The sequence below is a fragment of the Rhinolophus sinicus genome, chromosome 13, assembly GCF_057876585.1.
Source record: "Rhinolophus sinicus isolate RSI-liver-muscle chromosome 13, RSI-T2T, whole genome shotgun sequence".
Lineage (NCBI taxonomy): Eukaryota > Metazoa > Chordata > Mammalia > Chiroptera > Rhinolophidae > Rhinolophus > Rhinolophus sinicus.
The window spans coordinates 11209692-11226689 of record NC_142513.1 but is presented as its reverse complement, the minus strand read 5'-3'; the positions used below and the strand labels follow the sequence as shown (position 1 = coordinate 11226689).

The following is a 16998-nucleotide window of genomic DNA, read 5'->3' as shown; positions in this document are numbered from 1 at the left end:
CAAAGCTCGCTTTTTTTTGTAGTGGGCCAGAGATTTGTGTAAATCTTCATCAGAAAAGATACATGAATGATTCATAAGCACATGAAAAGGTATCCAACATGGTTAGTCATTAGTGAGTTGTTACTTAAAACCACAGTGAGATACCACTGAACACCTACTAGAATGGCTATAATAAAAAATACTGATGTACCAAGTGCTGGAGAAACTGGAACTCTCACACATTGATAGTAGGAAAGCAAAACAACACAGCCAGTGTGGAAGAGAATTTAGTGGTTTCTTAAAAAGTGAACCATGCTCTTACCACGTGACTCCACAATACTCCTCCTAGGGATCTGCCCAAGAGAAATGAAAACATATGTCCACACAAGGATGTGTATGCAAATGCTTCTAGCAAGTTATCCATAACAGCCAAAATTTGAATGTGGTACATCCATACCATGAAATACTCTTCAGCAATAAAAAGGAACGAACGACTGAGATGGATGAGTTTCTAAAGCATTATATTAAGGGAGAGAAGCCAGACACAAGTACATATTATAGAAGCATATTTCTGTGAAATTTCTAGAAAAAGCAAAACTCTGGAATCAGCAACACATCAGTGGCTGCGTGAGGCTAGTGAGGGGAGTGGGGGTTGACTGCTGATGGGCAGGACGGAACTTCGGGGGTGATGGAAATGTTCTAAAACTGCCTCGTGGTGACAGCTGCACAATTACATCAATTTACTTTAAAAATAATTCAACTGACACTTACAATGACGCTTTATAGCATAATTATACCCTCCGAAACAGCAGCATAATTTGCAATAGCCAAAAGGTGGAAGCAAGCCAAGTGTCCGTCAGCAGATGAATGGATAAAAAAATGTGGACTATACATACAATGGAATATTACTCAGCCTTAAAAAGGAGGGAAATTCTGACACGTGCCATAACTTGGATGAAACTCAAAAGACATGATGCTAAATGAAATAAGCCAGTCACAGGAGGACAAATACTCCTTGATTCCACTTATATAAGATACCTAAAGTAGTCAAATTCATACAGAGTAGAAGGGTTGGTGCCAGGGGCTGAGGGAGGGCTCAGTGGGGAGTTCTATATAATGGGTACACAGTTCCAATTTAGCAGGATCAAAAAAGTTCTGGAGATGGATGGTGGTGATAGTTACACGGCAGCGTGGATGTCCTTAATGCCACTGAGCTGTACACTGAAAAATGGTTAAAATGTCCATTTTCTGTACATTTTCCACAATTTTTAAAAATACGGTGTTTTTTTCATGATCAAGTACCAGAAACTGTGTTGTGTGCACTCTCTCATTTATTTCTCACTACCATCCTTTGATGAAAGTGTTATTTCTTTTATTCATTGAGAGAAGTGAGGTGCAGAGAGATTTGGGAACTTCTCAAGGTCACAGTTTCCATCCCAGCCTGTCAGACCTCAAAGACCCCACCTTTCTGCTGCATGCTTCTCCTCCGTGCCGCCCCCACTGTAAGAAACCCTCATCTGTACCCTCTTCTCCTTTCCGCAGGCACGGCGGGGATCTACCAAGGAGCCAATGGACTGACCAACGCGGCCGGATTCGGCAGTGTGCATCAGGTAGACCCAGCAGCTGTCATTTCTTACCTGAAGCTGTCCTTTTAAATCAGGGCACCCAGAATGCCTCCTCCTGCTCAAGCCCCCCCCCACCACCAGAAATCCAGTCTTTTATTCCCTGGGTTTGGAGAGCACAGGGGCCAGATTGTGCAAATAGCTACTGGGAAGATAGTAGAGGCAGAGAAATTGGAATTGCTAGATTTCCATAACAACAGAGGCAATGTAGTATATTCCATACTGACCTGAGCCCAAGACACCCACTGACTGTCGAATCTAGAATATATAACTGCAAATGTGTGTGCTCTTTCACTGGACCATGGGCTTCTCAAGGGTGAAAGTACATCTTCACCTGTGCGTCCCAGTGTTGAGTGCCCTGCACACAGTGGGGGCTTTATAAATGCTGGTTAAATCCAACTAAGTCACCGCTGTAAAGAAGAGTGCCGGCTCATAGTTTGATTCTCTTGGTTTCACTTAGAAAGTGAATTAAGAATGAACCTGCTAAATGTGTACGGGAACTCTGCTATCTGTGCCCCTTTCCTCTCTATAAAATTCTTTCAAAACAAAAGACTCACGTTAACTTTCACTCTAGTGTTTAAACAAAACTACCCCGAGGTAGATGGGCTTTAGGAATATTTAGCATATTTAAATATGAGGAATGCACTATTTCTTCTTCAGTGAGCTGAAAAATCTAAATTTCTCTTAAACCTTGGAATATGTGAAAAATTTTTTTCATATATTTTTGTATTTTTTCCAGTGTACTATATGCATAGATTAAATTGTTGTAGATAAAAGAGTACTTTTTAAGGTGTGGTCCTTCACTCTGGATGTTTGTCCATTTCACCACAGGAGCTTGTCAAAAACACAGGCTTCCTAAATACTGCCCCCCAGAAATTCTGATTCGATAGGTCTGGGGTGGGCCCAGGAAGCTGAACTTTCCATGAGTTCCTTGCAGGGTTGAGAAGCACTGGTTTATGGTGAGGATGGGGCAGAATATTTAAATGGGTATTGCGGGAGAGTTGGAATATCTGGTTGGTTTACACAAAGCTTGATGTAAGAGGATTGGCATTCTTTGATTTGATCTCCAAGACTCCCTCATAGAAGATTCTGGATCTCTAATGCTCTGTGCAGGCTGTTGTAGTTGCACCCCCCTCATGAACCTAAAATATCACCTAGTCTCCTGGGTGTGTGGTGGTTAATTCTCATTCATTTGTTCATTACTACCCAGTATGTACTGAGTGCTTACTTGTCGTATATGTGTCCGGCACTGTTTCAGACACTGGAGATGCACCAGTGACCAAGACAGATGCTGTCAGAGCCACACCCATGTCCCTAAGGGTGTACCTGCTCACCCCCAGCTGCCAGTCTCTGCATCCCTGGGCCCATGTATGTGTTCTAAAACCAAAGCATAGAGTAGGCAGGAAGAGCCAGGGAATTAAACCCCCTGGAAGCAGCTCCCAAAGACTGGCTGGAGTTGGCTCCATTGCTCCTTGGAGAGGCCCTTCTGAGATGTGTGTTTTATTCCATCCCAGCATTTCCCCAGTAGAATTCACTCCAGTCCCCACTTAGAAGCCTCGGAATTGGCTACTATCTCTTCTTCCCTTCACTACCCCACTGTCCTACTCCCCAACTGGTATCTCTTTCACCCCCCAAATACGCTAATTGCTCTTGGATCCTTCTCTCAGTGTCTGCTTCTGGGGAAAGTCCCTGCCCTCATAGAGCTTTTATTCTAAGGGGAGACAGGGACAGAGACAGTAGACCCACCCAGGAGCCCCCCGCCCCCCCGACTTCATCAGCCTGTGACGGGGCGACCTGAGGCCCACGCCCAGGGAGGCTTCCCCACTCACCGCCTGTGTGTTCCCCTTTCCAGGACTACCCTTCCTACCCCGGCTTCCCTCAGAGCCAGTTCTCCCAGTATTACAGCTCCTCCTACAACCCTCCCTACGTCCCGGCCAGCAGCATCTGCCCTTCCCCCATCTCCACGTCCACCTACGTCCTCCAGGAGGCATCGCACAACATCCCCAACCAGAGTTCTGAGTCACTTGCAGGTACGTACCGTCACTGTCACGTGGTCATTCATGGCTGTGGTCTGAGCTCTTATAGGAAGGAGGGACTGGACATCGGCTCCAGTAATGAACTGGTCACCCAAGGGCTAAATCCAGCGCTCAGCTATATTTTGTTGGCCTTTCTCTGTGTGTGTGTGTGTGTGTGTGTGTGTGTGTGTGTGTGTGTGTTTAGTTGAACCCATGTTTAAAAGTCAGAAATTTTTACCTAAAAATTCTAATTTTTCAACCTGTGGAACCCACCCAGATTATGGGCAATATGTGGGAGAATGCACATCCTGGCCCCTTGGTGGTACATCACCAGCCTGTGGATTCATTCATTCATTACACAAACCTTCTACGCAAATTTGTCCTTTTTTATGAGATGGTTTGGGTTTATCCACATTAAATGACATGACAGCAATAAGTTAGAAAGTCGAAATGGAAAGAAATAACATTGTATATTGTTCTTTTCTTGTCTTTCCTGAAACCTACTAGTGTTATGGAGCTCTGTAGGACCTAAGCTAGCTAGCATGATGGTGTGTGGATATTCGTTCAATAAATATTAATTGGTTAATGGATAAAAAAAGAACAATAGCAAATATCTACCTCTGGAGTTCCTGGAGTTCTTGGTGTAGTTGTTGCTTCTGGCTCTTATACTTTCGCTCCCTGGGGACGAGTTAGTTGTCCTAGATTTGGTGATAAATGGAGACAGCATGACCAAGCATTTTTAGTCAACTTTTGAGGCAGTTTAGGACTTGAGTGTTGATTTTGGTCAGTGTGTGATCTCATCACAGACTATTTAAGGAATGCATGATACCTATTTAACAATTTCCTAATTGCTTTTTTTGAAGGATGTGGAATTTAACAAACTTTTCTTGGTCATAATCCTGAAGTATCCTGCTTTTCAGAATGTGGCCTCTCCAAACTGGATTCAGAAAGGAAATATAAGCATCTTTAAGCAGATGCCCCTGGGTATCTATAATGTAATGGTTATCTGGATTCCAAAGAAGGACTTCACAAGAATTTGTGTTATGTGAGAAGGTCTTTTTTGTTCCTCATCAGAAGCGAACATAAAGCCTCCTTGCATCTCTGAAATTTGTCTTTCTTGTTTCCCACCATTCTTCATTTATTCATTGGTCTAAGGTTCAACGATACGTGGTTGAGATGGTTTTTACTGTGTGTGTAACAAACTCACATAAAATCTAATGACATAAATAATTGTCAGCTATTATTAAAAGGCAAGATCGCTTGCCTCTTCCCCCAGTGTTTGTTATAAAGGAAGGGCACGTACGCATGTGTATCTGTGTGCACACGCGCACACACACACACACACACACACACACACACACTCACTCACTCATGCACTCTCTTAAAATTTCCCATAAAAACTCCACTTTTGAAATTATCCAAGATCTCCTTGAGTGGTTGGTTCCAAACTCCAGAGGCCCAGGGGGTTTATATATTACTGACAGCTCACACACACTCTGCGTTGCCTGATGCTCTTCTCCACCCTCAGCCCCCAGCCCCCAGCCCCCAACCCCCAGCCCCCAGCCCCACTGCAGTGCCATCTTCACTGACATGCATTAACAGTTAGATGAAGCCCCAACAATTTGCAAATGATTGCAGGCCAATTTGCTGATGCAGAAGGCAAAATCTGAACATTTGACGCCGCTTAAAAGACAAATCATTAGTGGGTGTTGAAGAAATTTTTTCTTTAAACATTTTTAAGTACAATACGAATTACCTCAAAAGAAGTTGGAGGGTTTTTGGTTTGTTTGTTTTTTTTACCTTCTGAGATGGTCCCGCTCTGTCAATAGAAGGAGAAAGGTTTCAAATCTCTCAAGAAGAAATCTGGAACACTCTTCCATGCAGTTTTGGCAATATCTACCAAATTTTAAAATGCATGTACTCTTTAACTTAATTTTTCTACTTCTAGATATTAACTCTGAAGATAAATTCCCAATTGATACAAAGACTTAAATAAAAGAGAATGTTTATTGCAACAGCATCATAGCAAAAGACTGAAAACCATGTGAATATCCATTAACAGTAGTTGGGTTAAACAAATTATAATGCGGTCATCAGCTGCATACTCTCCATCTGTTAAAAAAGAGTGAGCTAGGTATATCTACACTAATATGGGTCTCTGAGCAATGGTGAGAAGTGATAAAAGGTGCAAAAGAACTACAAGTATGATAGGGTCCTGGGTTGTTCTTTTAAGTGTCAGTGTAATTTAATACTCATATTTGCATAGGAAATTTCTGGAAGGATTCAAAAGTAACTGTTAACATTTTCTCTGAGGAGAGAACTAGAGTTAAAAGACTAGATATAACAGACAGTCTATAGTCTACTCCACTCAACAACCACAAAATACACTCTTTTTTTTTTTTTTTTTTTTTTTTGAGACATTTACCAAAATAGACATATTCTGGGCCTTAAATCAACTTCCATTACATTTAAAAGGGTTCAAGTTATACAAATAATGTTCTCTGAAAACAGTAGGGCTAAATTAGAAATAAATAACAGAAAGAGTTTTGGAAAATTCCCAAGTATTTAGAAGCAAAATAATACACTTAATAACTCGTGTGTAATAGTTAATTTTGTGTGTCAAGCTGACGGGACTAAGGGATGCCCCAATCACTGGTAAAACATTATTTCTGGGTGTGTCTGTGAGGGGGTCTCCAGAAGAAATTAACATTTGAATCAGTAGACTGAGTAAAAAAGATGGCCCTCCCCAATGTGAGTGGGCATCATCCAATCCATTAAGGGTCCATGTGGAACAAAAAGGCAGAGGAAGGGCAATTTCACTCACTTCTTGAGGTAGGACGTCCATCTTTTCCTGACCTCACACATTAGGGCTCTTGGTTCTCAGGCCTCTGAACTCAGGCTGAAGAGTACCACTCACTGCCTTTCCTGGTTCTACAGCTTGCAGATGGCAGATAGAGGGAATTCTCAGCTTCTTTAAGCATGTGAGCCAGTGCCTATTATATGTATATGTAGATAGATAGATAGATAGATAGATAGATAGATAGATAGATAGATAGATAGATAGCCCTGACTAATGCACCGTGGGTCACAGAAGAAATCAAGGGGAACTTAAAAATTTATTTTGAACTTAATGAGAATAAAACACAACTTATCAAAAATTTTAGGATGTCACTAAAGCAGTATTTAAGGGAAATTTATAGCACTAAAGGACTATATTAGAAAAGAAGAAAGGTTTCAAATCAAAACCTCATCTTCCACCTTAAGAAACTGGAAAAAGAGAAGCAAATTAAAACCAAAGTGAGCCAAAGAAGGAAAACAATAAAGATCAGAATGGAAATCAGTGAGATCTGAAAACAAAAAACAATAGAGAAAATCAGTGAAACCAAAAACTGGTTCTTCAAGAAGATCAATAAAATTGATAAAACTCTGGACTGGCTGATGCAGAAAAAAAAGAGAAGACATAAATTACCAATAAGATGAGAGCAGTGACATCACTATAGACCCTACAACTATTAAAAGGATAATAATGCAATTTTGTGAATGACATCATGCTAATAAATTTGACAACTTAGATGAAATGGGCAAATTCCTTGGAGGACAAAAACTTCCAAAGCTCACTCAAAAAGACCTAGATAATCTAAACAGGCCTATATTAAATAAATTGAATTTTTTATTAAAAATCTTCCCACAAGGAAATCATCAGGCCCTAATGGCTTCACTGATTAAGTCTACCAAAATTTAAGTAAGAAATATCAGTTCTACATGAATTCTTCTAGAAAATTGAGGAAGGACTGTTTCTGAACTCATTCTTTGAGGCCAGCATTACCCTGATGCCAAAACCAGACAAAGCCGTTATAAAAAAAGAAAACGATAAAAATAGATAACAGACTTTCTGAACAAAATGGTAGCAAATCAAGTTCAACAATGTATTAAAGAAGGATAATGCATCGTGACCAAGTGAGGCTTCTCCCCAGAATACAAAGTTGGTTGAAAATTTGAAAATCAGTATAATTTGCCATATTAATTAACTAGAAAGAAAAACAAAAGGGTCATCATGATAGATTTTTTAAAAATCATCTAACAAAATCTATCTTCTCTTCCTGATAAAAATCCCAAATTGGGAGTAGAAGGAAATCTCCTTTACTAGAAAAAGATATGCTATAGACTGAAAGATCGTACCTCTGCCCCAAATTCATATGTTGAAGCCCTAATCCCCTAATATGATGGTTTTTGGAGACGAGGTCTCTGGGAGAGTAGGCCATAAGGGTGGAGCCCTCACAAATGGGATCAGTGCCCTTATAGAAAGAGATGTGAGAGAGATGATATCTCTCCCCACCATTTGTGGCTACAACGAGAAGTCCATCTACAAACCAGGAAGAGGGCTCTCAGGAGGAACCAAATTGGGCAGTTCATTGATCTTAGACTCCGCGGCCTCCAAAATTGTGAGGAATAATTCTCTGTTGTTTGTGTCACCCAGTCTATGGTATTTTTGTTAAAACAGCTCCAACTGACTAAAACAGGACAGCTACAACGACCCCCAAAAGATCAGAAACAAGACAAGGGTGTCCATTCTTACCAGTTCTATTAAACATGTACTAGAGGTTCCAGCCTTGAGGCAAGAACAGTCAATCAAAGGCATCCATATTGGAAAAGAAGCAAAAGTTCATGAACTAAAAAGAAGTAAAATGACATGATGACCTTTGTAGAAAATTGGGTAGAGTCTACAAAACGGCTACTAGAACTAAAAAGTTGAGTTTGGCAACATTGCAGGGTACTAGGTGAATATATAAAAATCAATTGTATTTCTACATGCTAACAGCAAATGATAGAAAGTGCAATACTTTTAATGCCATTTACAATAGCATCAAAAATATGAAATATTTAGGGATAAATCTGACAAAAGATGTATACACTTAAAACTATAAAACACCAAAGAGAGAAGTTAAATATTTTAATAAACAAAGAGACATATACCTCATTCATAGGTCAGAAGACTTAATATTGTTAAGATGTCAATTCTCCACAAGTTGACCTATCGATTTGACACAATCTCTGTCAACATCCCAGGCTCTGTTGTAGAAATTGGTAAGCTGATTCCGAACTTCATATGGAAATACAAAGGACCTAGAATAGCCTCAACATCTCTGATACAGAAGAACAAAGTTAGAAGGCTGATACTACCTGATTTTAAGACTTATTACAAAGCCACAGTAATCAAGATAGTATGGTACTGGCGTAAAAATAGACAAGAAGATCAATGGACCAGAATGGAGAGTTCAGAAATAAATCCTCATGTGTATGGGCAACTGATTTTTGACAAAGTTTCCAAGACAACTCAATGGAGAAAGGATAGTCTTCTCAACAAAAGATGCTGGACCAACAGGATATCTATAGTCAGAAAAACTGTTCTTCAATCCATACCTCACATAACATACAAAAATGAACACAAAATAGATCATAGCCCTAAATATAAAACTATAAATCTCTAAGAAAACAGGAGACAATCTTTGTGACTTTGAGTGAAGCAAAGATTTCTCCTCTATGATACCAAAAGCATGATCCAAAAAGAAAAATAATGATATGAATTGGACTTCATAAAAAATTTAAACTTTTGTTCTTCAAAAGACGTTGTTTGGTGAATGAAAAGACAAGCCACAGTCTGGGAGAAAATAATTGCTGAGCGCATGTCTTTATATAGTCGGAGTTATCCAGAAACAGAACCAGTGGGGCTGGGGAGAGGGAGAGACAAAAGGAGATTTATTATAATAATTGGCTCACGTGGTTATGGAAGCCAACAAACCCCAAGATCCGCCTTCTGCCAGCAGGAAAAGAAGAAAACCTACAAGTGTAATTCAGTCCAGGTCAGAAGGCCCGAGAACCAGGAGCTCCAATGTCTGAAGGCAGGAGAAGATGGACGTCCCAGTTCAAGAATGGAGAGAATCCACTCTTCCTCTGCCTTTTTGTTCTTTGGACCCTCAATGGTTGGATGACGCCCACCCACATTGGTCAGAGCAGATCTTCTCAGTCTACTGATTCAAATTCTAATCTCTTCTGGAAACATTCTTCCAGACACACTCACAAATAATGTTTTACCAACTATCTGGGAATCCCTTAACCCAGTTAACTTGACACATGAAATGAACCATCACACACGTGTATCCAGAACATATAAGGAACTCTCAAAACCCAAGAATAAAAAAACAAACAACCCAGTAAAGAAATAGGCAAAATATTGGAACAGACCCTTCACCAAAGAAGATACGGGGAAGGCAAAAAAGCACACGATTAAGATGCCAGTCTTAGTCATGAAGGAAATGCAAATGGAATCCACAATGAGATGCCAGTGCGTACCTGCTAGAATGGCTATAATCACAAAAACCAACCATACCAAGGGTTGGCAAGGATGTGGAGCAACTAGAACTTTCTCACCCTGCTGGTGGAAACGTGGGATGGTTCAACCACTTTGGAAAATAATTTAGCCGTTTCTTACAAAGTCAAACACAAACTTTACCATATGACCTAATAATCACACTCGTGAAAAGGAAGGCTTATGTCCATGCAAAGACTGCTATGTGAATGTTCATAGCAGCTTTATTCCAACCAAAAAACTAGAATCAACCCAACTGTCCACCCACAGATGACAGATTAACAAAGTGTGGTATATCCATATAAAAGAATAGCACTCAGCAACGCAGAGGAATGAACTATCAATGTACATAACAACATGAATTGAATCTCAAAACAATTGTGCTGGCTGAAAGAAGCCAGACAAATTATACACACACACACACACACACACACACATATACACACACACACATACACACACACACATATATATGTATATATATAGTGACTCCATTTATTTAAAACAAATGGAGTTTGTTTTACAGTACAAACTAACTGATAGTGAAAGAAAGCAGACCCATGGTGGCCTGGGAAGAGAGCAGAGGAAAAGATTACAAAGGGACCATAAGGGAACTTGTGGAGATGCTGGATTTGTTCATTGTCTTGGTTTCACAGATTTATACGTATGTGAAAACTTATCAAATTAGGCACTCTAACTACCTGGTTTATTATATGTCGATTATACCTCAGTAAAGCTTTTAAAATAACTAAGGAAACGCATTTTTTTAAAAAAAGACAAAGAAAAAGAGTAAACTGACTCCAAGAAAGGTTTATATAAATTACTGTAGCCTATGTACCTCTGACTATGACCTAGAACTTGGACGCTTCTTTCTCAGGACTATATAAGATTGGGAAAAGGGTTGTGTGTTTTTTGGCATCCCTAATAAATTGGCTCCACATACACCTTATGTAGACATTTCTAGGTAGCTGATGTTTCCCCCTCTTTTTAATAATATTTGCCTGGATTTTAATGGGGTCTACAAATGTTTTCTAAGGTCCCATAGCCTTTGACAGATCAAGTAAATCAGGATAAACCTTATTTACATGACTCTTAAGCATCTGCAAATTTATTTACAGCCTATTCCTCATCCTCCAGAAGAAAGTCTTTGCTAGGTTGATGTTTGGGAATCTCTAACGCTGTATCCTGAAAATGATGGGGAGTTGGAGACGGCCCAGCAGTCCTGACAACTCAAAATCACATCTTTTCTTAGTATGTCCTTAGTCTGCTAAGAAGTTTTATAAATATTATATAAACAAAGTTCTGTCCTTTGGGTTTTGGAGGGAAATAGTCCTTCCAAGATAGGGGGAAAACACACACACACACACACACACACACACACACACAACTCAGTCCATTGCCAAGTATTTTTAGACAAAAGCATTTCCCCCTGATGATCCAAGAACTAGTGATTATGGAAGGAGAGATGGAGTCCACAGGATACATTTGGGAGCTAAACAAGCAGCTGTAAACTGAGAAAGTGGGATGGGATTGTCCTCTCAGGTGCCACGCTGGATTATAGTTCTGTCGCTCAAGTGACAAGGGCAGGCCCCAAATTTTAGTTCTGGCTCTACCTCGGATATGCAGGGTTAACAATAGACTTCCGACCTCTCGCTAAGCCTCAGTTCCCTCATTAGTTCAATAAAGATAATCAAGGCTAATCAAAAGCTATGTATCTAAAACTTGCATGCGTAAGAAACAACTCAACTCGGATGCTGGCTTTGGGACCCAAGTGCCACGAGGGTGCTGCTCACTTGTTCAGGGTGTGAGCTTGGCAGCCCCTCAGCGCCCATGTCCAGAAAACACCACCTCGATGAGAAGCAGCAGGTGCCTGCCCTCTGCCCTGCCCCTTCTCACTGGTTTTCATGTGTATGTGAATCTAGTAGAGCCAGATCTCAATTCACATCATTTATTGACATCTAATTGCCAGCCCTGTGCTGGATGCTTTCAAGTATATAGTGTCATTTAATTCTCAAACGGACAAAGCTCTTAACAAGTAGACCTTAAAGCACTTGCTTTGAAGAGAGAATGGAGCAAGCTGCATAGGAACAGGAACATGGAGAATTCTCCCCCATACCTCCCACCATCACCCCCACCCCTGCCCCATTAACCCCAAAGGAGGGGTCTCTTAATGGGTGAGGCCCAGCTACACAGAAATATTTATTTTCTTCCTCTGTTAGTCAAGGGATTCTCAGGCTTTAGGATATACAGAGCGTTGTAAATGCAAAACGCTGTTCACTGTAATTTCAGCTCCCCCAGCAGCCCCGCCCTCACTGCTCACTGCTCACAGGGTCTCAGATCCCTACGCAGACGTCCCTCAGCCATGAGGCCTTCCCTGATTGGCCTCGTATAACTTAGTGACCTCCCATCCGATGTACTCTATAACACATGTCCCCACCGGGCATATTATATATTTCCTTATTTGTCTAATGTCTCTCCTGTCCCTGGAATCTGGGTTCTGTGAGAACCAGCACCTGGAACGAGGTCTGTTGAATAAATCTTTGCTGGATGAATGAATGCTCATGAATGGCCATTTAAAGGGCTCTCTGGAGTAATTTGGATTCTGAATGGTCTTTGCCTTCGGTGCTGCCTTTGGGACGTACCACTTTGGCGGTACATGGTTCTGGTGTGATATTTCTTAGGAGAAGACACTCGGCAAAGCTTCTGATATGTCCACCTTCCCCTTTCCTCCACCAGCTGAATATAACACACACAATGGACCTTCCACACCTGCCAAAGAGGGAGATACAGACAGGCCGCACCGGGCCTCCGACGGGAAGCTCCGAGGCCGGTCCAAGCGGAGCAGTGACCCCTCCCCAGCAGGCGACAATGAGATTGAGGTAACTCCCACGGCCTCTCTGTGCCTTGGGGAACGTGATCTCCATCTGTGACCCGAGCAGGAGAGTGGGGGACAGAGTTTTGTCCAAGTACATGGGGGAGAATGGCTCTTTGTGTTCACAAAGTGCATTGACAGAGAAAAGAGCACTTGGAGGAAAATTGGGAAGAATTAGATTGGCCACACGAAAGCACTGTTGACTGATGGGCTAGGAAATGTGACCCTGGAAATAGTAAAGAACGGTGGTTCTCAAACCTAGTAACCCGCCGCAGAATCATCTGGGAGCTTCTGCAAACCCGGACTGCTGGGCCCATCCCCAGAGTTCCCAATTCAGGGGGGCCTGAGACTTTGCATCCCTAACAAGTTCCCAGATGCTACCGATGCAGCTGGGTTGGGGATCACTCTTTGAGATCCCCCATAAAGACAATGGCCAGTGGACCTTCCCTGCCGGGTAGAGTGGTTCTTAACCCTGGCTACATATTAGAATCACCTGGGATGCTTTTTAAAATACAGATGCCCAGGCCTCAACCCCAGAGTAATTAAATGAACATGGCAGGGGTGGGGCGGTTCTCAAAGTTCCCCTAGTGATTCTAATATGGCTTAGACGTTTATCTACCTGGGGACAGGAGGCTGGCTCGAGCGAGTGTGCATCGTTTCTATGATTCTGAGTTTCTCAAAGAGTGGTTCTCAACCTGGGCTGTACCTTAGACTCTCCTGGGGAGCTTTGAGAAATCTTCATTCTGAAGCTGCACCCAGATCAATGAAATCAGATTCCCTAAGGGCAAACCCAGGCATCAGGATTTTTAAACTCCACAGGCAATTTCAGTGTACAGTCCAGGCTGAGAACGGCTGGTGTAAGGGATGCACCGATCTTTATTGTAATAAAGCAAGTGCAGGATTATTGGTCAGGCACTGACATTTTCCCAAAACAGGCAAACAAAAAAGAACAGCATGCCCGAGAGAAGGGGGAGGGTACTAGTGAGGACAGAGGACAGACAGACACGCAAGAAACAGATCGAAGCAACAGTTATCAATCAAGAGAGAAAAACGGCACGTACACTAGTTCGTACTTCTTTGCAACAGGCAGTCATTTGTTGGCTTGAGTGTGCCGTGGGTGTGTGTAGAGTATTTCAAAGCCAGTGTCGGTGCCAAGAAATCCAAATGCATCATCATCACATCCCTTTTCATAATCCTGTCCAATATATGTAGCAGCTACGAAGCTTGAGCCAGTTAGCCCAGTAACTCAGATTTGCTAAGAAATACCATTTTCATCATTTCCTTAAAATCAAGGTAATTTTGACTCTGAGTTCCCATCCCATCTGGGTGGTAGGAAATTCCATCTCATTACTGGGGCACCTCCCCTCCCAGAACTGCATGAGAATCTCAGGGTTCGAGTGGTCTCAGAAATCAGAATACAAACTGCTGACGTCCGACTTGGCTTGGTCACTGCCACCTTCCTCACTGTCAGTGCCTGCAGTGGTCAGTGAAAGTCCAGCCGTTCTCCGGGGTTTCCATGCCACACACCGGCCATACACAGCCGTGCTGAAGACAAGAAACTCAGAGTATGAACTGCAATCCTTTGGTTGCAAGCAATAGAAACCAGTTCCGGTTACTTAAGCAAACAGGAATTTACTGGGAGGAAGACAGAACCAGGATGAGAAAGAACTGTAACAAAGGCCATGCTGAGGAGTCCAGGAAACCTTCAGGGTGCCAGGCCCTGCTGGAGAGTGAACCGTTTGAAATTCTAGTGTTACTTCACTCGATGTTTGATTCCAAGGAGACTGCATCCCACTGGCCTGGCTTGGGTCTTACACTTGCTGCCAATTGACACTCCCACCCAACAACGCACAATGGGCAAAGAAACCTAGCGGCTCTTATCAGGAGGGGGTGGATGCTGGGGGCACAAATGACCAATGCCCACCGCCAGGACATTTGACATGGAGCCAGGCTTCAGTGCGAGGGCTGAATTACTTCACCAGTCTTCACAATTAGGGCCGTATCTGTTGTTTACGGCTGGTGTCTGTTCCAACCATCCTAGGTGTTAAATATTTTGAACACCACTTCTGTCCCCTGCATTTGATCAATCTCCAGCAGCCATTTCCTCTGAGAGCTTGACCACCCTGGGGACCTGCCACAGAGCAAGTGTTTCTACTGCTCCTGGACTATTCTCAGTCCAGGGTCTTTTGTTCTGGCTTCTCCTCTTATGCTTAAAGGCCCCCACCTTCCAAAATTGAGGAGCCTTCACACGGTCCCCTCAACAAAAGGCAAGAAGGAAGTTTATTGACCTCAGGTTGTCCTGGCTTTCTGCCCTCCCATATTCCTGAGGATTTTCCACCAGCTTGAAGTTGCAGAGCTACAGAAGTCATGGAGAGCAAGCCATACTTTAATATTTAAAAAAAAAAAAAATGCATTCGGTCACCTCACACGATTTCTGCTCTTGGTAGGAGATGGTGGGGGTGGAGAGACATTTTTCCATTAAATGGCAAAGGAGGTGGGGGTGGAATGGAAGTCAGGGACTATGGGGTGCTATTATTCTGGAAACATCTGCTTCTTGATTCCAGCGTAAGTACCACTGGGCAGGAACGGTTGAAAAGGTGTGAGCTGTGTTTCACTTCTGTACTTAATGTCAGCATGGAGGGTTTGCACGGGTCACACCTCTTAAGTCTTTGGCAGTTTTGCTAATGACTGAAGCCCACGAGAGAGAAATTATGTGGAGAAGTGGAAAGGAGGAAAAGTCTGAGTTTGTATTAGTTAAAAATCCCTTGGCTGCAGGTGCCAGAAACCAACTTGAGCCAGCTTAAACGAAAAAGCAGAATTTATATTAAGGATACAGGGATTCTCGTAGAACCCAAGGGCAGGGCTACAGGGGAGTGTCAGCAAGACACCAGAGGTAGATGGGGCAAGAAAATGCATTTACACCTTCTCTCCCCACAAGCCACAGTGAAGGTGCTAGAATCGACAAGCCATAGTGACTTTCCAGTGTCCTCATGTACCGCTTCCCAGGCGTGGTTCTCCTCAGGCCCCTCATTCTGCTTCTGACTGAGGCCAGATCCTGCAAACACGTTGTTGTTCCATCTCTCACGCCTCTGTTCCTCTCTCTCTGCAGACTCGCCTTCCCTGTCCTTCAGATCATATGTCTACCAACATGACCCAAACACAATGAATGTCTATCTAGGCCCCAATTTTAAGTTCCCAAGGAAAGGCCTCTGACCTAACTAGCGTCAGGGACCCACGCTGGCCCAGACCCCAACGGGTAAGGCTTAGGGTCACCATCAGAATGCCACCCAAAACCTACCCTCTAAGCACCTAGGGCAGGGGAATAGCCTGGTGGGCTAGCGGGGAAGAGGGACAGAGCTTCTTCAGAGGGGGTGTCATGGGAAAATTAGTTGAGCCTGCATTGAATTTGAAAATATTCATGGAGTTTTTAAAATTCTCTCTCCAAAATTTCTAAGTTTAACTGATCCAACCCAGTTAATTCAGATAAATTAGGCTTAGCATATTTAACCCCAGAAGCCCTCCTCAAAAACAGTGGTTTTCAAACATTTTTTTTTTACCATGACCCATAGTAAGAACTGTATTTAATATCATGACCCAGCACATACATATACATAAATATAACTAGACACACAAAAAAAATCACAAAACGCTACTCAGGTCTGCTAATTGTTTGAAAACCCCTGCATTAATTGACCTTTTTCCTTCTACCTACACCCTTCTCTTTATTTTTAAAGACGTGGCAAATGCTAATACGTAAATACAGCCACTGAGTTCCAGAAAGGTTTCAAAGGTGGCCCACTGACAATGGCACACTGAGTAGGTATTTGCACCCCCGTCCCCTCCGCTGCCCAAGCCCAGCCACACAGATGATCAATCAGGCCCTTTGTTCTTAAAAATAATCATCACCAAAAAAATGAGGAAAACCAACAGTATAAAAATATAAGATAAATATGTAGGACAAATGCCAGGATAAATATGTAAGATAAAGGTCAAGAAAGGTAATTTAAGAAACAGCAAAGAACTTTGAAAAATTCTGATTGGTTTCCTTATAAAGATTCAAAGAACTCTTGCAGCCATAAAATAAGAAGTATAAGCTATTGGGAAAGGAACACTCAGAGACAAAGAGTTACTATAAATTTTAAA

General features: G+C 42.2%; 1 protein-coding gene across 1 annotated transcript in view; it reads left to right on the top strand.

Moving 5' to 3' along the window:
• Positions 1–16998, top strand: part of EYA2 (EYA transcriptional coactivator and phosphatase 2) — a 218076-nt gene that overhangs the window by 134202 nt on the left and 66876 nt on the right. Inside the window, exons 6-8 of the mRNA XM_074317592.2 lie at positions 1522–1589; positions 3454–3631; positions 12720–12862. Of these exons, the coding sequence (XP_074173693.1) occupies positions 1522–1589; positions 3454–3631; positions 12720–12862 (389 nt within the window). The remainder of the gene's footprint in view (positions 1–1521; positions 1590–3453; positions 3632–12719; positions 12863–16998) is intronic.